The sequence below is a fragment of the Myodes glareolus genome, chromosome 1, assembly GCF_982192425.1.
Source record: "Myodes glareolus chromosome 1, mMyoGla1.1, whole genome shotgun sequence".
Classification (NCBI taxonomy): domain Eukaryota; kingdom Metazoa; phylum Chordata; class Mammalia; order Rodentia; family Cricetidae; genus Myodes; species Myodes glareolus.
Window position 1 is genome coordinate 47,847,758 of NC_142026.1, and position 23,217 is coordinate 47,870,974.

Below are 23,217 nucleotides of genomic sequence, written 5' to 3' on the forward strand. Positions count from 1 at the left end.
GCCTGCTTGTATGGGAGGGTAGCATATGGATCTGCTGTGGGCAAGTGACAAGGATGGAGTCACTGCTGTCATCATGGCAGCTGTGAGAACCAATGCCCACTCATCATAGTCCACCTTCGGCTCCCTCTCACAAGACAGTGCACATATAAATCTTATGTATGTGTGTGTGTGTGTGTTTGAGATAGGGTCTCATACTGTGTAGCCCAGGCTGGCCTGAACTCACTATTGACTTTGAACTCATGGTTCTCCTTCTGCCTTGGTCTCCCAAGTGATTTGATTACTAGTATGAGCCACTACGACTAGATAAGGAACAAACACGTATGAACATGTTTTTTCCTGTGCTGAGATTGGGAGCTAGGGCTTTGACCCTGTTAGGCAAGGTTCTCTACCACTGGACTATACTTTGAGGTCTTTCTTGTGGTTTTTGAGACAGGTTTTTCTCTGTAGCTCAGGCTGGCCTGGAACTTGTAATCCTTCTGCCTCAGAGGCTTCCTGAGCGCTGAGATTACAGGTGTGTGTCACCACACCCAGTGACTGCTAAACACATTCTATGCAAAGCAGTGTCAACACCATGTGGTGATGTTTGATGGCTCTAATGACAAATAGACAAGGGTTGTAGTACACACAAGAAGCGACAGGTTGGTGGAGGAGAAGCTGCTGAGCTAGGAAGGTGGGAATGACCTAGGAAGGCCATGAGAGAACCTTCCAGTAGAACAGAGACAAATGCAGAAGATAAGGCTGACATGGGGTTTGAGGGACAACAGAAAGAAAATCCCACAAAGAAAGAACTCAAGAGCAAACACTGAGAGTGGAGCAGTGCACACCTGAGGGTTCCAGAGCAGACAGGACAGGTAATAAGGGGGAGCCTAGGGCCATCAGGGAGGAACTTGGGAATTCTGGCCAGGAACATGACTTAACATCAAGTTCGGGCAAAGTTACTTGTGGATTTTAAGTGGAAGGATGGCACAGTCTGAGTCCTGTTCCAATGGCCACCTTGTTTATACGTGGCTGAGTATGGAGTCAGGGAAGCCATAGGAGAGCTGTGGCTGTGGCTGGGCAGTTGGTGTGGGAAGATGAGGTCAAGAGATAGGACCGTGAGCAGAGCTGGGAGGAGACTCCAGTTCTTATTAAGTTGACATCCAGTAGGACTTCAAGAAAGGTCGGATGTGGTTGTGGACAAAAGAGAAGAAAGCAAGGCATAACTGGATCTTGTACCTGAGTTTCAGAGGCAATGAGACAATTCTATGAGGTGGGTGTAGATGTACTTACATGCAGAGGTCAAAGGGCAGTGTTTTCACACCAGCACTCAATGATACTCTACCGTGGGTCAGGTTCCTTCTATATAACTGGGGATCCAGAATGATCAAAATACAGGCTTTATTGTTACTGAGCTTTTAATCTAACTTGGGGGAGGAAGACAACGACATCATACTTCCTCTCTGCTTGAAAATATGATTGTGAGAAATTTAGGTGTACCTGGGCCATGTGACCAGATAGGGAAGTTGGAGAGAAGTTCAACAATTGGAATGAGAGCAGCTCAACATTTACAGTTCTGGAATATAAAGGTCACTGAAGGACTCTAAGAGGGAGTGGCCAGGATGGTGGTGAAAGTTAGGAGGGTGGGGATAAAAAGGAGTGCCCTCCTGCTAAGTGCTGACTGGAGGGAGGTCAAAGGAGATCAATACGGGGAGACAGCCTTAGGCTTTGCAAAAATGCATCACTTGGTCAGCTGGTGAGTGAATGGTGGAGGCAAAAGCAATGTAGTGTTCTACACCTCATCCCATTGTATACTCTGTCCCAACCAACCTGCCTTATCCTAGTGAGTCCCACTGAGCCTGGTCTGTAGTCCAATGTCATGACCCTCCCCTCTCTTTAATACTTCTCTCTTTCTCCATTGATTTCATGCTCCCCATCTCCTTCCACTCTTCCCTATCTGGAGATCAGTCCAAGGAAGCAGAGAATATTTTCTGTAAATGCATATGAAGGCTGAGGCATTGCTCCTGAGTACCATCTTGGTGGCCAGGAAACATCTTTGTCGAAATCTCCTGGGACACATAATGGTGAACCCTCGAGGCCCTGTCCATTCTGGATTTCCTGCTGCTCTAACACTTTTTCTTTTGCAGTCATCTCTGTTTGCCTACTTAGCAATGCTAGTCCTTCACAGCTCATGAGAAATTACCAAGAAAGTTATGACTCTAATTTTCATTTGTCTAGCATTCTTGTTAATGTCTATTTAAGATATCCATTAAAGGCCTATGAGGTTAATTAAACGAACAATTCCAATACAGTTCTATTAGAACCCCTTCTATTAAATTAATATTGTTGATATTTAGCATATGTCTTTATGAGGCATTATAGATAAGAAATTAACACAAAAGCCATTGTCCATAAAGTGAGCCTTTTATCACAGTTGATGCATTTGGGGAAGAATATTCATGCTTATTATTCAGAATCTGAGCCTGGTCATTGGGTGATCCTTTTCAGCATCCAGAAAAGACTGGCTCAAGAATCTATGGTCAAATCAGATGACAGGACTGGAAGAGACTTAGATGCCATCTGGAATGTACCATCTTCAAATACTGGTGACTGGAGGAAGCAGGTGGGGTTACATAAACACACAGACATATGAGTTCCACTCCTGGGGCCTGACTCAGTATGGCTGAAGTGCAGCAGAGGACAGCTGCTGCAGACATGGGCCTGCTTATGCTGCTGAGGAATCCCAGCAGCCTGATCTAGGAGGCCTTCATGCAGTCAAGTTGTCTCACTCGACAGATGGTAGTTTAGAGACCCTGAAAGATTTCAGGTATTGATGAAAAGATCAGAATTTTGTAACCTGCTCCATGGTTTAGAAAGTTAGAAGTTCCTGACATCTCTTTCCTACCACTACAGAGCTGGGTGCAACCTGAGGCATCGCCATTGGGACTAGCGGCCACTTGTCCCCTTCCCAATTCTCCTCCTCTAGGGAGACCTTTCCACGCCTTGCTCTGATTTACTGGGTTCTTCGTGTTTCTGAATCTAGGTGTGATTAGATTCTTCACATTCCACAGCTCCCCCAGTGGCCAACTCTGCCCATTTCACATGTTGAACTTTTTGTCCCTGTGATAAAATACCTGACACAAGTGACATGAGGAAGGCATTATTTTGCTCATAGCGTCAGCCATTATGGCAGGGAAGGCACAGTGGGACAGGACACACGGCAGAGAAGTGGAGAGAGCAAGGATGCCTGTGTTTAGCAAGCTTCCTTCTATTGTATCTAGCTCCTGACCCTAGGGAATGAAACTTCCCATGTATAGGGTGGCTCTTCTACCTCAGTTAATCCTCTCTGGAAGCCCTCAGGAACACACCAAGAAGTGTCCTTTTCAAAGCATTTCTCAATCCAGCCATGTTGACATCAACCATTCCATCCCTCTACACATTTCCCTCCTGACTCTGCTGGCTCCAGTGGAACAAGGGAGGAGTTTGGCTGCTCACAACTCCGGGACTCTGGATACTGTGCATGCACTTTAAGTCAAAGCCCATGAAATTCAGGAAAATGTGAGCTCAGAGTCTAGCAGTTAGGTTGAGCTGCCTGGTGTCCCAAGCATAGCATACAGCAAACAAACAGCAGAGAAACCCAGGCCATTGTCTGTGGATGGGGTCCAGACTGGACATTGCCACCGTCCTGGGAGGTAAAGCCAATTTTTCTAATTAGGAACGTTCCACAGTTGTTACTAACTACCCTCAAATTCTTGTGTTGAAGTTCTAATCTCCAACACGACTATGTTTGGAGATAGGATCTTTATGAGGTAACGAAGGATAAATGGGTCATAGATGAGATGCTATCATCTCATCTCATCACACCATCGTTAAGAGGCACACTAGAGCTTCCCTCTTGAGGACAGACCATACGCACAGAGAGGTGGCTGTTGACCAGTCAGGACGAAGCCTTAGTAGAAACTATTTCGACAGCAGTCTGAGCCCTTTCTTGAGGTGCCAACTGTTCTTCCCATTGGCTTCTATGGCACTCACTATGGGGCTCATGTTTCTGTAGGGCATGGTTTACATCCAACAGAGTTGGTTGTCATGTGTCCCTCTACACCCCAAATCTTATTTCTTCCACAGTCCTATTCCTTGGAGGCAGTCACAATTGCCAGTACCATACCCCTCTCCATGAAGTTGTGGGGACTTGGATAGTCATGCTGCCTGTAATACCAAGTGCAGTTTCCTCAGGACCAGTGTCTGGGAGGATGCTGGGGACCTTAGTCCCCTGGGGAGGTCAGGGAGACAACAGCAGCACATCCCAGACAAGGTAAAGAGCAGAGACTCTATGGCAGGTGAGCATTACATTGTCTCCCTTGAGAGAGAATGTTCATAGCTAGTCAATGGACACTTGAGTTGGGGCCAGCAGTGACATGATTCACTTGGCAAGAGGCACCAGCAGCTTCTGTGGGAAGCAACTGTGTTTATGCAACATAGTGCACCCCTTACATCACAGAGGGTGGGGCTGAACAGGTCTGCTCTGAAGGTACAGCACCTGCGCACTCTGAACCAGCTACAACAGCAGTCACTCTACACAGAAGACAGTTCCTTGGTAGAGCGCTGGGTAAATAAGGAACATATACACACTCTTAGCAGTCTCTCTCACCCCCCTGTGGCTGTCCTCCTGGGAAGAACATGACTCTGGAGCCAGGTCTTCTGGTTCAGATCTTAACCTTTCTTTACCAGTCCGTAAGACCTCGGACAATGATCATTTTCAGGCTGAGGGGTCATGTGTGCCTGGACGGGGCAGTGCCATGAGGAATGTCTAGATGATGTTGGCAGAACCAGGGCCTAGGTAATCTCTGAGACTTGGGGGTGCACTTTGGTTTCTGGGAGGGAGTAGGCTTTCTGTTTTTCTGTCATATAAAGATCATCAGGCTCACTCATTCCTCTTCCATCCAGTGTAGTCTGAGTGGGAGGCACCGAGGAACTGAACACCAGCACCACTGCTGACCTGGGGTGAGTGCTGGATGTGCTGTCACCTACTATTGCCAGGGCAGATTCTGAGCTGGCCAGCAGTCACACACTTCTTACAAACAAGGGGCAACTGGCCCCTCTGAATCAGGTGTCAATGACAAGGCCTCCTCAATACTGGCAGAGTAGCTGGACCCCAGCCATTTTTAATGCTGGTCCTGACCTGTAGTTCCAATGGCCATGTGCAGAAAGACCTCATCTGGTCTTACACAGTAGAAAGGTTACAAATACAGCAGCTAAAATAGAACTAAGATGCCCAAATACCATTATTAACGGAATAACTCATTTAGCACAGAATGTTTCAGAAACACAGGAAAGTAAGAAACACAGAACCAAATGGCCACCTTCAAATCACCCAAGGTTAGTCCTGGTGTATTTTCTGCTAGTCTTTCCTCCCTGGAGAGACAAATCTCTACCCCTGACTTCCTCCTGTGTTGTTCAATGTTCTTCAGCCACTCTGCTTTCCCTGGAGTCGAGACGGCCACAGCCAGAAAGCGCTTCATGGAAAAGTGGGTATTTAAGGCGTTTCCAGTTCTCAGTTGCCAGAGACATCTGTTGCCAGTGGCAAAGAGTTCACAGGTCAATTGTTCCCTTTACTTTGAACTTCTTGGCAGATCTCTCACTTGACCGAAGCTGGAATTTGCTTCCATAAATGTAGGAAATGAAGCCATCAATTTCTATGGTGAACACACAATTTAGCTTGGGGATAACTGAGTGGAAAAGAAGAAAGGAAAAAGGATGAGGAACAATAGAGACAGTGCATTTATGTTCGTGTACAGCATGATTCATGCACGTTTACATTTAAATTGTATTAAAGTAGTCGGAGACTGCTTGTTCATTTCCCAGCTGCCAAGACCCAAAATAATCACACAGAAACTATATTAATTGCAATACTGCTTGGCCAATAGCTTAGGCTTCTTACTAAGTAACTCTTACATCTTAAATTAACCCATTTCTACTAATCTATTAATTCTATTATTGCCATGAGACTTGTGATTTACCGGTAAGGCTCTGGCATCTGTCTCCTTAGGCAGCTACATGACATCTCTCTGACTCTGCCTTTTCTCCTCTATCTTTGCTTGCAATTCCTGCCTTGTTCTATTTTGCTCTGTCATAGGCCCAAGTAGCTTCTTTATTCATTAACCAATAAAAGCAACACATATATAGAAGGGCTTCCCACACCATTATTAAGGTGATGCCACACCTTTATTGCCAGCACTTAGGAGACAAAGGCAGGTAGATCTGAGAGTTCAAGGCCAGCCTGGTCTACATAGCAAGCTCTAAGCTAGCCAGGACTGCATATAAGACTGTCTTTAAAAAAGTGTACAGCACTGAGGAGACCCATGCCAGAAGTACCCAAAAAAGCCCTGGGCTATTTGATTCACAGTCTAAATATAACTCACTGCCTAATTTCCAGATTTGGAGGTGATTAACTTAATTCTCAGAACTGAGGGCTCTCACACCACCAAAGCCAATTTCCCATAGAGTCTTGAACTGGTTCTTAGATTTGTGCAGAGTGGGGAAACTTCTACATTACTTCCTTAGACTTACAAAGTGAGCAGAAGAACATACAGGGAAATGGAAAAACAATGAAGCAGGGTTGTGGGGGTAGCTCAGGTGTAGAGCCCAGGATTAGCAGACAGAGGTCTTGGGCTTGATTTCCAGCATCAACAGAAATGAGTACAAGCCCCTCAACTGTTGTTTGAACTTTGGATTTGTGGGCAAGGTCGGGTACTGGGGTATTGCAAGATTCAAAAGTACCTGCTGGAGCAGCAATAACCATGCTATGATGTGGGATTTCCCCCTGTATGCTGTGATTACCATTAATGGAATAGAAAAACTGCTTTGAACCTATAGCAGGGCAGAACTTAGCTAGGTGGGGAAAACTAAAGTGAATGCTGGGAGAAAGAAGGGCTGAGTCAGAGAGAAGCCATGGAACCTCTGCCAGAGACAAACTGTGGGAATTTTACCCAGTAAGCCACACCTTGTGGCAATACACAGATTAAGAGAAATGGGTTAAATTAATATGTAAGAATTAGCCAATAAGAAGCTAGAGCTAATGGGTGAAGCAGTGATTTAAATAATATAGTTTCTGTGTGATTATTTCAGGGCTAAGTGGCCGGGGATGAAAAAGTGTCTCTCTTCTCCCAACAATGAAAACCTCAAAAAGAGTGTCTCCAGCAAGGGTACAGTTTTCAGAACTCCAGTGGCAAGCTGTTTTGGTTCCTTCTGCCTGTCTTTTAGTTATTCATTTGAGAGGAGGTAGAAACCTCAAATAGATGAGGGTCAAAGACCCAGATAAGCAGTTCTTCTGTCCTGTTTATGGACAGGCTGCTGACTGTGTTCATGATGTCTCTTGGTAGCCACAGGGGCAGGGGCCTCTCTCTGCAGTTCATGATACAGCAAGCACCTGCAGACTGTCTGACTCCATAATCAAGTAGAACCTGGAAAGGATGATCTCTCTCTCTCTCTCTCTCTCTCTCTCTCTCTCTCTCTCATTCTCTATCACCCTAGGGACACAACACACACCTTTCAGTCGGTCTTCTTTGGTGATGATCTTGAAGACATGCTTGGTCTCCTGCAGGAGGATTCCTGTGACTCCCACATAGGAGGGGCACTTGGATTTCGTCACTGCAAAGGAGAAAAGCAGATGAGGGTAAGGCCTGGGTGGTGCCAGCAGTCACAGCTTGGCCTCAGGGACTGAGAGCCTGGTCCTTTCAAGCTGAGGAAGAGAAGGCCAGGAGGATAGTGGCTCTGTAGCTGGGCAATGACCAAGCCAGCAAGAGCCCAGGATTCCCAACTCTTTGTCCTGGGCTTTGCAATTTCTGGGCTGTTCTCAGGTGTCCTTTGGGTTTTATGCAGGGTTCTGGAGCCAAGAGGCCATACACAGAAAGAACTAAGTCCAGTCGTGTTGTTTTGATGGAGCAAGTGCCATGGGCAGGACATCCATCATTCACTTTTGACTCTCCTGAACTTTTCCTTGAATGCAGTCCTCCTACAGAGCTGCCCAGATGTGACAGGTGAGTCACCTCACTGGTAGGGCCCTGCCCCCCTCCATGTAATCAGCATTTGGAGCTAACTATGTGCTTAGTGTCCTAAGTTAGTGCTGGGACAGGACACTGAATGTGATGGCCTGTATCCTGCTCCTGTGAGCTGAAGCTCTCATGAAGGACACTGTATAGACAACACGGGCCATTCTATTTCTTGATACTGATAATGGCCACGAGGAAAATAAGAACAGCACAATGAGAGTGGAGGGGAAAACTCAGTGGTGGTAGACTCTCAGAAAGTGACATCAGGAAAGGGACCCGAGTTACAGCAGGAGTCAATGCATGAACCTCCAGAGCCCCCTCGTTGAGAGAAGGACCCAAGCAAAGGCACTGGGTGTGTAAGTCACACAGAGGGCAGCCAAAGGACACCGTAGATTTTTACTCTGACTGGATGGGAAGCTGCCAGAGGCTTAGGACAGGCAAACGGCAGCCGGGAGTCTGATGTCCGATGACAGCCTTCATTCTGTGTTTAATCTGTTGTGCATGTGGGAATAAAACAGTATGTGAGGTGGGGGAGGGTGAGAGAAGCTTCCACAGCACTTGAGGGAGTTAGAGGTGGGTCAGATTCAGGAACTAGGTGTGCTAACCGACTTGAGGTGCAGGATTAGGAAAGAGGTAATGTGTATGTACTTCTAGGTCTCTAGTCTGAACAAACTGGATATAGAGATGTGTCATAATCAGAGAGCTGACCTCAGGGGAGACCAAGGGCTCTGTGTTAAGTACTTTGAGGCCCCTCCTGGCTGTCCAGGTAGCTGTTGGGTGCCATGGGGTGAATGAGCCTGGCAACCATGGGAAAGGTCTGCACTGGTGATGGCACCTGGAAACAATGAAGAGGGGGACTCTGTCCCCCAGAGTCTGCACTACAGCGTAGGTGCCAACAGTATGAGCTGACGGCATGCAGTCACCACTTAGTGTGTCTAACAAGTCCCAGCACGGGTCAGGTCACAAGCACCTTAGAGCCTCACTGCTTGTAACTTAGAGAAACCTCAGGATGCCAGATGCCAGATGCCAGGCTGAGTACTGCCACTGAGTAACAGTCTCCAAATGACCACATGCTCTCACAGAAATTACCTGAAATAATAGCACCATGAAGATCCGCCTTCAGGAGCTTTGCTTGAATCATCTGCGGCTGCCTAGGAGGTCAAGAGAGCCCACAAAGAAAAGCCGGTAACAAAGCAAACAGGATCACAAACGCCCACAGCCAGCTGGTTTCCCAGGTTGCGTGTCTAGTGCACGCGAGTCTTGGGATCTAATCCCATGGCAGGTGTCAGAAATAAAACTCACGTGTCTGGCTTGAGCCCGTTGCACAGGTCACGGATGTACTGCTTCCAGAGTTCATGCAGAGGGAGGAAGAGACTGTATCTGTCAGAGTCAGAAACATGAGCTTGGGATTTCCAGTGGCAATCCAGAGCTGGGCTCAAGGCCGAGAGTGAGCACGAGGGAGCACCCGAGACTGCGTGGAAGCCCTAGGTGCCCTGATGACAACATGACCAAGGCCAAGTGCACTCCCCTCCTTGAACCTCAATCTCTTCCCTGGCAGAACCTTTTCAGGGCTAAATTTCTGCTCTCGAGAAAGGACAAGGCGGCCTTTGCCTTGATGCCCTACCTCCTGGCCAGTTGTGGGCATGACAGAGGAGCCCCTGGCTCAGAGCAGGAGAGCATCTGAAGGTGGTGATGTAGCCTCAGCCATAACCCAGGTGCTGTTCACACAATCTCCTTTTCCCAAGAGAAATGCACAAATGAACATCAGTCTTGTTTAACCCACTGTTACAGGAGGTGCAGGGTGCCAGGCAGGTCCTTGTGTAAGGTGGCAGAATTGTCTGGAAGGGAGGGTAAAGGACCAAGAGCTTTTCTCTGGGGTTATCATTTGTCTTGGTGCCCATTCATACAAAGCCAGGATCAGAGTCAAGAACACCAGGCTCGAATCTGAAACAGGCACTTCCTGCAAGGACTCCAGGGAGGCAGCCCCAGTGCAAAGCGACACTCTCTTGTCTTCTGGGACAAGAAAGGCTGTGTGGCTATGGAGTGTTACACAAAGCCTAAACACAGTGGCTGTAAACACAACTCAGAACCATCTCGAGGGAGACATCCTTCCACAAAACAGTGACACATTCCTTTCAGAAACGTCTGAAATGCGAAGGCAGGACCTCTCCCTGGCAGCAACCTTAGAGTGATTCTGTCTAGTGATGTTAAAGGGTATAGGAAAGTACATATTAAAGAATATTAGTTCCTCTTTTCTAGAAAGCCAAAAGACAAACAGCCTGTTGCTATGGGCAACGGAGACACTTATTAGTGAGGCTAGGAGAGAAGTTAAATGATGAAAAGTCCTCAGTCTGACCAATGCCTGCCTTTTAGAGGCCAAGCCAAGACAAAGGAAAATTGGTAGCGGGCCGCTGCCCCCTTGTGGCAGATGGCGGAGAAGCCCCTGAGACTAAAGGGGCAGAGCTGTCTAGGGAATCCCTGGAATCCCCAGTTCACAGCCCTACCAGGAAGACTATGCAATAGTGAGTGGCAAGGCCATGGGAAAGACTGGTGTACCTCTGTTGCTCTGGGTTAATGTCAAAGAGCCTCATGTCTCTCCTCTGTTTGGAAGAGAGGCCTTTGGATTTCTTCTTCTGCTTTGGCTTCTGGCGAGTGAAGTATTCCAAGACCACAGCCTTGCGCTGCAGATGGCTCTCACAGTCTTGCTGGCTCAAGTTTGGGATGGTGCGCTTCAGGAAGGCCCTCACAAAGGCCTCAGCCCGCTGGGTTCCCAGATCCTGCTCAGAGACAGGGTGGTGTGGTTCACTGTTTTGCTCTCAGACAACCAGGCACTCATCCCATTCCTGAGAGCCACCATCTTTGTTGAGCTAGGCTCACACATCTGTCTGTCAAGTGTTTCCTACATACAACTACCTAGATGTAAAAGTCACACTCATGCTAACTGTGACACCGCCCCACACTGCAGCCAGGTCAAACGCTGACCAGTCCTGCTTCAAGAGTCCTTGAGGTTACTCTACTGAGCATTCAAAATCCTTTGTGATGCAAGCCTTCTCTAATCCTTGTGGGGAAGGAAGCTTGAGAAATGGACAACACAGGTTATTTAATAAGTCACGACCACAGACTAGCTTGAAGTGGAAGAGAGCTGGGGTTGTTAGGGAAACGAGCCATTTCAGCTCAAGGAAAACTGCCTGGAGGTCCAGGGAGGTCAAGGAGGAGGAATTCTGACAGTGAGCAGCACAGTCCTCTTCCCTGCCTTTTCAGCCTTGTGGACCCCACGTGGCTGCTCTTGGAGAGGTCTGCTCCAGCCCCACTTTGAGGCACAAAGTGTGAAGGGCATCTCGGGCACACTCACTCTCAACCACAGGACATATATAGAGTTACATGGACTCCTGGGGAAGGCTGGGCAAACTGTTTCACAGCCGCATCAGTCCTGAAACACGCTAGTTTCCCACCTCTCAGACTGGGGCAGCAACAGTCTATTCTACACTGGCCGCAGGTACCTCACTCGGCCTTCATCTGCTGCAGCTCTGGGCAGTGCTCTTTCCTGAGCGCCTACCTTTTGGCTGGGCCATTTGCTGGTTCTTTTTGCATCACCCAGATAGTAAAAACAAGTCTGAGCAGGGATGGCTAAACAATTCATCATCAATAGCAGGGCAATTTGGTTCTTTTAAATACATATGTGGTCTCTCTTTCCCCATAATTGTATGGGGAAATACAATTAAAGGTTAGCTGGCCTTTTAACATCTTGATTTAAAGGATATTCTCTCTCTGAGACAGGATTTCTGTGTAGCTCTGGCTGTCCTTGAACTCAGAGAGCTGCCTGCCTCTGCCTCCAAGTTCTGGGATTAAAGGCGTGCCCCACACAACCTGGTGGGATATGGTCTCTTTAATGAGCCACAGGTGAAGCTTCTGCCCAACTGACAAAGCCTGTGAAGCATCCAGAGAGAATCTGTAACATCCACTTATGAAATCGGCTGAGCACTGCCTGGGGCACAGAAGCAAGATCAAGACAGATTTTCGGTAGGCACAGGCTGTCTGTCATTCCCTACGGAGTGGGAGATGACATGAAATTAAGGAGTCCAAGTGCCTCAGAGCTGACCCTCTGGTACCCTAAGAAAGGAGCCTGGAACATGAAGACACCAACCAAAAAGACTTTGATTTGGGCTAAAATAAGACCTGTGCAGATGAGTAATCCATGGGAAAGAACAGCTAGATCAGTCTAAGAAGACACTGAGCCTGCTCTGCTGTCAAGTCTACTGCTCCCAGCCCACCTTTGAATGACGGTACCTGCACATCGTGCTCTCTGGCTTCTTTGTGAGAAAATGCACGGTAAATCACAGCTGGGGGACAAACACAAAAATAGAAGATTACTTCTGTTAGGAATGAGTATAATATCCAAGGCTTTTCTAACTACGACAATAACTACACTTATTTAGAGAAGGAATATTGGGTTAGTATCAAAAGGCAAAGCTTTCTTGGATGTTCCTTCTGTTTACTCTGCATTGTTGGGGGGTTAAACTCAGTGGCGTTTAATGCATGCCACGCAAGTGCTTCACCTTGGATCCATGTCCTGGCCCTTCTGAATGCTGCTTAATTACATATTACTAAAAGACAAGGTCTCACTTTGTACCCTAGGCTGGCTTAGAAACTGCTATGTAGTCCACAGTGGCCTTAAACCCCCAACACTCCTGTCTCAGGCTCCCAATGCTAGTTGCTGGGATTATAGACATGTACCACCACAACTGTCTTAGATACTTCTTCCTCTTTCCTCTGGCCGGATTTGTCCTAGAAATTCCCAGGATGGGGTTTAAAAAGAACACTTCTCAAAGCTTAACGTGTTTAAGAGTCACTGGTATCTTATTATTAAAGCATGGGTTTAGTTCCTACTCCAGACTCTGCATGTCCAAAAGAAGTCCTCACTGGAGCACTCTAGAGTTGTTCTCATTTAAAATACAAGTCATAATTACGCATGGGCAATGCTCACTAAGTAGTGAAGACTCTAGAGGTGAGGTGACATTGATGGCTAGGGCGTGTGGTTGATTGAAACATTACATTTTGCTGACTACAAGAAGTTCGAAACAGATTTTTCACAGTTCAGAATCCTGACCAGTTAAAATATAACAGTCTTTCTTCAAATTCTAAATATGCCCATCATGATGCTGAGATTCATGCTCCCATTTCTTATTTGTTTGGAGGAAACCACCATGGTGGCACTGGGGGACAGAGTACAGGAGTAAACAGGATAAGAAAGAGCATATGACCAGAAAATGTAGCTCACACGACACCCTATACATGTATCTCTAAGGTGAGTGTAGTGACACACATGGTTAATCCTGTTACTTCAGAGGGAAAGGCCAGCCTAGTTGACACTGTGAGTTCCACTACATTGCTGGCCTTATCCCAACAGCAACAATACAAAGAAACAAAAACTCATCTCTGTTCTCTTGGCTTCCCTGAGTACATGTTTGCACAAGTAAACAAACCAAGGTAGTTATCAGATTTACATGTAGAATCTGAGCCGGGCAGTGGTGGTGCACACCTTTAATCTCAGCACTCAGAAGGCAGAGGCAGGTGGATCTCTGTGAGTTCGAGGCCAGCCTGGTCTATAAGAGCTAGTTCCAGGACAGGCTCCAAAGCTACAGAGAAACCCTGTCTCGAAAAAACAAAACAAAACAAATAACAACAACAACAAAAGAATCTGATTCTCCCTTAAACTGCAGATTGAGTTTGTTTACTGAGAAAAATGTGCAGGGTCTGGGACCCTAGGAATAACTTTGTTTTACCTACCTCAGATGCCTATCATCAGAATTGGAAGTCTTTCTGCATCAGTACACGTGTAACAGCTCTGGTATACTCATTGCTTGTCAAGCAGTTGATTTAAAAGGACACAAATACACTCAGAAGTGTGTGTACACATTTACTTTAGTCTCATTAATTCTTCTAAGCAATTTTAAATTAGTTATTCCTAACTATGCAATACTATTTTTTAAAATTAAAAAAAACATCTTTTCAGATTTTACATACCAACTCCAGCTCCTACTCCCTCCCCTCCTCCAGTTCCCTTCACCTTCTCCCCCATCCTACCCCAATCCACTCCTCAGAGAGGGGAAGACTTCTCATGTGAAGTCCACCAAAGTCTAGCAAGACCAAGGCCCTCCCCACTACATCTAGACTGATCAAGATATCCCTCCAAAGAGAATGGGTTCCAAGAAGTCAGTACAAGCAGCAGGGATCAATCCTGGTCTCACTGTCAGAGACCCCAGTCTGCCCCAGCCTACAACTGTCACCATAAACTGGAGGGCCTAGTTTGGTCCTATGCTGGTTCCCTCTCTGTCAGGCCAAAGTTGATGAGCTCCCATTAGCTCAGGTAAGCTGTTTCAGTGGGTATTCCCACCATGATCTTGATCCCTTTGCTCATATTATCGCTGCTCCTCGACTGGACACTGGGAGCTCAGCCCAGTGCTTCACTGTGGATCTCTGCAGCTGCTTCCATCAGTTGCTGGATGATGGTTCTATGATGACATTTAAGATAGTTATCAATCTGCTACAGGGCAAGGCCAGTTCAGGCATCCTCTCCACTATTGCTAAGGGTCTTAGCTGGGGTTATTCTTGTGGATTTCTGGGAATTTCTCTATGCACATAATAATACTGAAGTCGAGATATGCCAAGGCACGCGATCTCTGATAAAAGGACATGGCATGAGTGTGAATCATCTTGATCGCATCCACTCTCTCCTCTAATAGTGCTCCAATGCTTGCTTCCCCTTTCCGACACATCTGTGTTCTGCTCAAATACCAATGCCTTAGGTTTGAGATACTGCGACTAGGAAGTTTTTCACACGACGAAGTGTGAAAAGCCAGGCTGTAGAGGGAGCAGGCAACAGTTATCAGGGCAGATAGTGCCTAGTTCTGACCAAGGCCTTGGATCCACCTCTTCTAGTTTCCTTGGGTGAACACACACTCGATCCTGACATCTATTCCTAGCTTAAAGACAGAGTCGGGCCGATTCACACTCTGGGCCTCGATTTTGTGTGTGTGTGTGTGTACTGAGTCAATTCCCTGGACATTGTCCTGGGACTCTTTGCGACAGGTATCCCTGATTCATCTTCCAGTCTCGACCCTCTATACTGTGATCCGTGCCCAATTTCATGTCTCTCATCCCGCTTACCCTTCATCGTCGGAACACTTCCGGAGCGCTCTGATGACGTCTCCTTCAGGCCTCACTCTTCTTTTTCTTCGTTTTGTTCTGCAATTTTCAGTCACCAGGACTCTTTATTGTCTAAATTTCCTCTAGAAAAATCCGTTATGCCTAAGAAACAACGTAGGCACAGTACACAAACAAACTTGCTCCAGCGGACAACAGCGCGCAGGGACCAGATTTCGGAGATGGCGCCTTTTGTGACGTCATCGACGCGCGTCAGCGTCTGGCGGTTCGTGCGCCTTAGGTTTAGCTCCGCGGCCAAGGGAGGGGCGAGCTAACCGCCCCTTCTGTGCCGGGTGGAGTCTGTATTTTTGTGCCAACTTTCGTTTGACTCTCTCACTGGTTGGAAGAGTCGAGTTACGGGTCAGAATCAATGAAGTATTATGAGTCAAGCTGTCATGGAGGAGACGCAAGGGAGATTGGGGACACGGAGGAAATGGGCCTGAAATAGAGGAAGTAATGGCTGTAGTGAGGTCTTAGGATTCCTTTAGCGTGTTTGAGACAGGGTTTCTCTGTGTAACAGCCCGGGCCGCCCTGGGGAACTCACCGTAGACCAGGTGCCCTCAGACTTAGACATCTGCCTGCCTCTGCCCCCTGAGTGCTGGGATTAAAGGCCTGAACCACCACCACCCGCCCCGATTGTCGGTCTGTCTCTGTCTCTGTCTCTGTCTCTCTCCTCTCTATTATGGCGTGAACCTGTTTATTTGTTTGTTTGTTTGTTTAGCAAGGGCTCTTTTGACGCTGACTGGTCTAGAATTCCCTCAAGATACTACTCCCAAATTGTAACGGTGTTCAGGAATTTCCTTCTGTCTCAACTGCTAAGTACTACGTTTTATGATCCCGTTTAAGGGTCCCTTTTCTATGAGTGAAAAAGGAGAGTAGCTTTATCTGCCTTTGCTCTCAGAACGCGTGCTTTTTTAAATTAATTTTTCACTATGAAGACAAAAGTCTCCCTGTGAAGCCCAGGCACTTGCTATGTAGCCCAGACTGAGGATGGAAGTGTCATAGTCCTGTCTCAGCTCCTGGAGCATTAGAATTTCCCTGCCTCTCTGACTGCCTCTAACTCAGAAAGCGTTCTTGAGACTGGAGCATTAGTTTCTGTTGGTGGGACCCGGAGGCCCAGCCCAGCCTTCTCAGATTCCCTGGGTTCTGTCCAGCACTGCCCTTAACTTCTCATGAGTGTTGCTCTAACTTGGATGGTGGGTGAGAGAAAGCAGAGTTATTGTCCCTGTCCTCTCTGTAGTCAGTGATTTTTTAATACTGAGTACTATGCAACCTTCTTTTAAAGAAGGAAAAAGAAGTCTCAGAGAAACTTGGGCAAACACCACCACATCCTTGTTTAAGAAACATAGGCTTTGTATCTCTTTGGGTGATAACTGTGTGCCTTTCTGATCGTAAGCAGTGGAGGACATGCTAACGCACATATGCTTTAGAGCTTGAGGCCAGCCTGACAGCAGCAGGATGGACACTAAATGTGTTGCATTCGCAAAGGCCTGCAACTAGTTTAGCATCTATAAGACTGTTTGAGAAAGTGCCCTTGGGGACTCAACATGTGAACTCAATATTGTATCACTTGATTTCCTTTTGTGACGGGGTCTTTGTAGGCCTGACTGTCCTGGAACTGGCTATGTAGATCAAACTGGCCACAAACTCTACCTGCTTCAGTCCCAAGAGTGCTGGGATTAAAACATTTTAAAAGAATACTTGACAAAAATTGTATATATTTATGACATTTAAAATGACACTTTCAAATTTATATATTGTGAAGAATAGCTAAACCAGACTAATTAATCCAATACCTAATACCCTCATATAACTGTTTTTGTGGTGAGACATTTAAAATTGTAGTGTTTTTCAAACAAATGATGTTGCTATAGTTACTATGACATAATTAGAATATTATATGTGGACTTTTGGTTTTCTTTTCTTAAAAAGCTAATTGATTATTGATGCTTAGGATTAACCCAGGACTAACTTATGCTGTGTAATTCCCCTTCACAGTTATGAACTTGGAGAAGCACAAGACAACAGCATACTAGGTGTGTAGCTCAGTGGTAGAACACTTGCTTTGTACAGTGAGGCCCTGAGTTTGATTCCCAGAGCTGCAGGGTGAGGCTGGGTTAGACAACAAAAACAGCAGTCATTTTGTGGGTCGTAGATGACTTCTGTGGATATAGTGACAGGCGAAGGCCAGTCTCTTTCAGATTCTTCGGAGTTTCTATTTTTAAAAGAACTATTTTTATTTTGTAAGTGGTTTTGTTTTTTGTTTTTCCAAGATAGGGTTTCTCTGTGTAACAGCTCTAGCTTTCCTGTAATCCAATTTGTAGACCATACTGGTCTGGAACTCATAGAGATCATCCTGCCTGCCTCTCAAGTGTTGGGATTAAAGGCATGTACTACCATGCTTGGCTCTATTTTATCGTCTTTTGTCTTTATGTAGCTATGTGCACTGTGTGTGTGCGGTGCCTTCAGAGGCCAGAAGAGGGAGCCAGATTCTCTGGAGGTAGACTTAACATAGACGGTTGTAACCCTTTGTGGGTTCCATGTACATTGACCCCTGATCCTGGGGAAGAATAGCAGGTGCTCTTAGCTGCTGAGCCCTCTCTCTAGCCCAGTTATTAGAAACCACTTAATGAACTCTTTTCAGATAGCCAGCATAACTTTGGGTATCTGCCAATGTTCCCTCTGATATTTAGATTACAGTAGACCAACAGTTCCCCAGAGCAACAGTGACCACAGTTGTCTACTTACTAAATATTTGCTCTTTAAGAAGGAGATGTCCCTACTTTTTCATCTTCAGAAAACACTGCATGACAAGAGATACCTATTAGAATTCTTGTGATTATTCTTTATGATAGCTAAGTCTCAGAACAATATTTGACAGTGATGGGTGAGCAAATGAAATATGTGCTGATTTATTTGGTAAATTAAATTTATCACATAGGTGATAGAGTGCACATCTATAATCCTAGCACACAGAAGGCTGGGCCAGGAGGGTAGAGAGTTTGAGACTCTTAGCATATACAGGAGGACCCTGTTTGAAAAAGCAAACACATGAAAGGCTTCAAAAATTCTGATTTCTAGGCATCTCTTAGGAGAGTTGCCTAGCAGATGAGTACCTAGAATCTGTTTTTAAAAAGGATTTTAAAAATTTGCCAGAGAAACCCTATCTCAAAAACAAAACAAATTTACATGTTTATGTGTGTGTGTGTGTGTGTGTGCACTTGTGTGCTCACTGTACCTGTGCCAGTTCTCATAGAGGCTAGAGAAGAGTTCCACTGGATCTGGAGTTACAAATGGTTTGGAGCCACCCACTGTGGGTGCTGGGACCTCTGGATGAGCAGCACCCCTGAGCAGCCCAGAATCTGTAATTTTAGAGGATGTTCTCAGGTGAGGTGTTCTTAAAGAACAGCTGAAGTAGGGTCACCTTACAGGTTAGATAGTCACAATGTTTATGATGGTTATGGAAAAATGGTAAATGACACCAAATCTATATAGAAAAATTATGCAAATACACTGAAAGATTTCATAATGGGTAAGGAAATGTTTTTGCTTATTTAAAAAATTCATCTTATAGAAGTGACACCTTAATTTTCCCCTTTTATAGCAATGAGTGGTAGCCTTTGCATCATGGATATGCACATATTTTTCCACAAGTGAATCTGAAAATTCTGTGAGAAGTTGCGGTTCAGTGACATGGCGGTGACTCCACCCACCTCCAAAGTGTTTACTATCTAAATCTAATTTTAAATTGAATTCGATCGACAAATTCTACCAGGACAGAAAAGATCTGACTCCAGAGAGTTGACCTCTGACCTCCACACATGCCATGACACGCGTGTACCAGCACTTACACTCACCCACTCCAGACAGTAAATGTTTCTATAGCTAGCATTTTGCTGCACTTGCGCAGACTATTTTGCTTGCTGCCCTAAGACCTTCAGCTTGCCATATTGAAGACTGGAGAATGTTTTCATATAGAAAATCAAGAATAAGTTTCAGTTATTAAACACACGCGTATTTGAAAACCAGTAAATGACTTGGGTTACTTTCTTTTCTTTTTCTTTTATTATTTTTATTTTTTATTTATGTGCATTGGCTTTTTCCCTGCATGTGTATCTATATGAGGCCATCAGGTATCCTGGAACTGGAGTTATAATTGTGAGCTGCTGTGTGGGTGCTTGAAATTGAACCCAGGTCCTCCAGAACAGCCAGAGCTCTTTACCACTGAGCCGTCTATCCAGCCCCCCTTTTTTCTTTTACAGTTATTATGTGTGTCTGTGTGTATTTGTATGTGCATACCACAGCGCGTGTGTGAAGGTCTAGGACAGGTGTAGGAGTCAGTTCTCTCCGTTCACTCTGTGCCCCTGAAATGGAAGCCCTGCCATCAGGTTTGGCAGCAGCATATTTACCCACTGTGTTAGTTAGGATTTCTGTTGCTGTGATGAAAGACTATGACCAAAAGTAAGATGGAGAGGAAGGGTTTATATAAATTTATTCATGTCCTGAGTCACAGGCCATTGAGGCAAGCCAAGGCAGGAACTCAAAGGCGAATGAATCTGAAGGTAGAGGTGATGCAGAATCCATGGAGGAGCGATGCTTACTGGCTTACCCCTCTGTGTTTGTTCAGTCTGTTTTCTTACAGAACCTCGGACCACCTGCCCAGGAGTGGTAGCAGCCACAACGAGGTGGGCCCTCCCACATCAATCACTAATTAAGAAAATGCCCTGCATGTTTACCAACAGCCGGATCTTCGGGAGGCATTTTCCTCAACTGAAACCTCAGTTTCATCCTGCACTCAGGTGAACTCATATCAAGTTGTCACAAAACTAGCCAGCATACCCACAGTACCATCTTGCTAGCCCCTTAGTTTATTTCTTGCTGCTGTGACACCATACACACAGAAAATAGAGGGGAAAGGTTTACTTTGGCTCAGGGTCTGTGATCTGCAGTCCGTCACAGCGGAGTGGGCATGCTGGAGTGGTTCAGTTCATGGCCGCGGAAGTGTGTGGCAGTGGCTGTTCATGTCATGGCTGACCAAGAAAAGCAGAGTGGCTAGAACTATGTCTTGGCTATAAACTCAAAGGCCACTCCTAATTGTACACGTCCTCCAGGAAGGCTGGGCTTCCTGAGGGTTCCATAGCTTTCCCAAATATTACCACCAGCTAGGGAACAAGTACTCAAAACATGAGCCTCTGGGGGACACTGCAGATTCAAACCACATGTTCCATAAGTGATGGAGATCCATTTATCAAATGACTTCTGGTGATAGTGGGAATTATTTCTGTAGCCCCCTTCACTTTCAAATTAAGGAAACACATTTCTACTGGAGTTTCCCAACACCACTTAAAAATTAGGGATTAGATGAATTACCTCCAAGCATGCAATTAGAGCCAGAAGGCCTGGTTAATCATCAGAGTTGTAATCTACCAAGTTTCATTACTCTTTTATTTCATTTGCTATATGAAATGTGTGTACACCCATGCATACATGTGTCTCAGCCTGCCTGGGGAAGGGACTGTAGATCACTACTGTGTCCAGTTCTGGTTCTTTGGAATGTGTGTGAGAGAGACAGGCCTTCTTGTGCTTTCACAGAAGAAACCCCTGTGTGTAACAGCAGGAGAGCAGCAGAGGTGAATATTTCCCATCTTATCCAAAATAAGATGTTCTGGGACCAGAAGTGTCTCTTACTTTGGAGTTTTCTGAACCGGGGGAATGTTGGCATGAATCTGCTGATTGAAGTATCTTAATCTGAAAACTCGAAGCTGGAAATTGTCCTGAAAATCTGATGATTTTTCAAGATACTTTGGATTCTGGGTTATTTCAGATTTTAATTGTGGATTCTCCTGTGCTTGCTTCATAGCTGGCTTGGAGTACTCTGTGATACAACACTGCCTGACAGAGGATACCAGCTTTATCCATGCCCTCAACAATTAAGGCACAGATTATGAACTTCCTGGCCCTAGTTTGCACTTGATCCAAATACTGGCCTCAGTACAGAGGAATGGCATGCAGGGCTTGGAGGTTGTGGATAGAGGAGAACATGGGTACAGTGGCACCAAAACTCTTCAGGTTGGTTGATTACCTATTGTGTTTGGGAGTATATGTGTGAATGTTCACCATGCTATGTATGTGGAGGTCAGAAGACAGCTTAGAAGAGTTGCTCCTTTCCTTCTATCTTGAATTTAGGATATTGATCTCTGGTTATCAGGCTTGACAGGTTGCTCTCTTACCCACTGACCCACTTTTCTGGCCAATTTCTTCTAGTTTAATGACGTCTCCAGATGCCACTGAAGAATAAAGAGACTGACCTTAGACTTTTCTTTCATCCATTTATCTTGTTAGTCCCCACAATGTTGTGGATGTACCCCTGTTTTCCCACTTGCTAGGCAACAGATCTACTATTGAACTCTAGCCTACCTCCACATTGGGTATTTCTCCTGGGCAGACCATTTCCTGCCTTGAATAAGTAGACACATTGGATATAGAAATCACAGGCCTGATTATATGCACCCCCTGGTCAAGAGGTGGCACCATATTTTGATATTTGGAATGATCAACATTAGAGGCTTTGGTGCATAACATGTATAGCCCAACATCAGTTTGTCAAATTCAATTCCCTGATCTTTCGACTTGTGAAAGTGACTTTTCAGGCTATTTTGACCCCATGTTGTATACAATAGGGCTCCAGTAGATTTCTGTTCCAAGGCAGTGTCTCACTATGTTGTCCTGGCTGTCCTGGTCCTCACTGTGTGTTGATCAGAGTGGCCTTGAACTCAAAGAGATCCACTTGCCTCAACCTCCTGAGTGCTGGGATTATAGGTATGAACCACTACTTTATGTTTTCAGTAGATTGTTTAGATTAGCTGAAGTGTCTTGCTGTGTGCTGACCCCATTGAGTAAAACTTGGTTTGGTTTTCTGTGAGGGTCTCACATAAACTTGAGGCTCTTTGGATTTGGGAGCTATTCCTGAGACACTGGAGGAGTCTGCAAGGGTCTCACTGTAGGCTGCAAGGGCATGCACTCAGTCCACACATGTACTTCCCCTTTTGACAAGTTCAGTCTCAGAGAAGTTGACATTGGCTGCAGGCCTCAGAGTTCCCTGTGCATGCTGCCATGGTGGTCCCTAATACTGGCAAGTGAGAGACGGGGAAAGTAGTGGAAGCAGAGACTGAAGTTTGGCTGTGGTGATGTGTCTTAACACCTAGCTGGAAGGAAAAGACCTACCTCCCCTTCAGGTCACAGCAGACTTGGAGCTACTTTAGCCTGGTTCTGTGAAGAAGAGAGCCCCTCAGCATCGCTGCTTGCAATGGCTTAAAAGCCCTGTGTCTGAGATGAGGAAATACCTTTAGCTTCCCCTATCTCTTCTGTCCTGTAATGTGCAACATGCAACTTAAAATATAAAAAGCAGTATAGAAGAATATATGCACAAGCAACAAAGGAGAAAATCATGCAGATGCAGGGAATTGTAGGCTAGACCAAGAGAGGACAGTGCTATCAGATGCTGGGAATTGCAGGTTAGACCAGGAGAGGACAGTGCTATCAGATGCTGGGAACTGCAGGCTAGACCAGGAGAGGACAGTGCTATCAGATACAGGGAACTGCAGGCTAGACCAGGAGAGAACAGTGCTATCAGATGCAGGGAACTGCAGGCTAGACCAGGAGAGAACAGTGCTATCAGATACTGGAAGCTGCAGGATAGACCAGGATTAGACAGTGCTGTGGACATCTGAGATGCCTGAACTGGAAGAAAGACCCATAAAATACTATGACAGACACATCAACAGCTTAGAGGAAAAGATGGGCTGAATAGGTGAACAAATGCTCCACAGAAATGCTAACGACCTTTCTCATTGTTCTCATTGGTGGCTGCACGGATAAAGTAAGCACATGGATAATTACTGAGCATAAATCCACCCTAAAGTCACAGACACACTTCATGCTCAGTCGTTTGATAAACAATTATAATTGTGATTGACCCTAGCAGCTGACA

General features: G+C 45.8%; 1 protein-coding gene across 1 annotated transcript; it reads right to left on the reverse strand.

Moving 5' to 3' along the window:
* Window positions 1-5,107: 5,107 nt before the first annotated feature.
* On the reverse strand, window positions 5,108-15,432 carry LOC148123316 (ribonuclease P protein subunit p29). The gene is made up of 7 exons (XM_087906100.1): window positions 15,192-15,432; window positions 12,312-12,364; window positions 10,581-10,801; window positions 9,327-9,404; window positions 9,114-9,175; window positions 7,522-7,623; window positions 5,108-5,702 (listed from the first exon to the last, which is right to left on the reverse strand). The coding sequence occupies exons 1-7, from the start codon at window positions 15,196-15,198 to the stop codon at window positions 5,566-5,568; spliced, it is 660 nt and encodes a 219-aa protein (XP_087762226.1). The 5' UTR covers window positions 15,199-15,432; the 3' UTR covers window positions 5,108-5,565.
* Window positions 15,433-23,217: the final 7,785 nt, after the last annotated feature.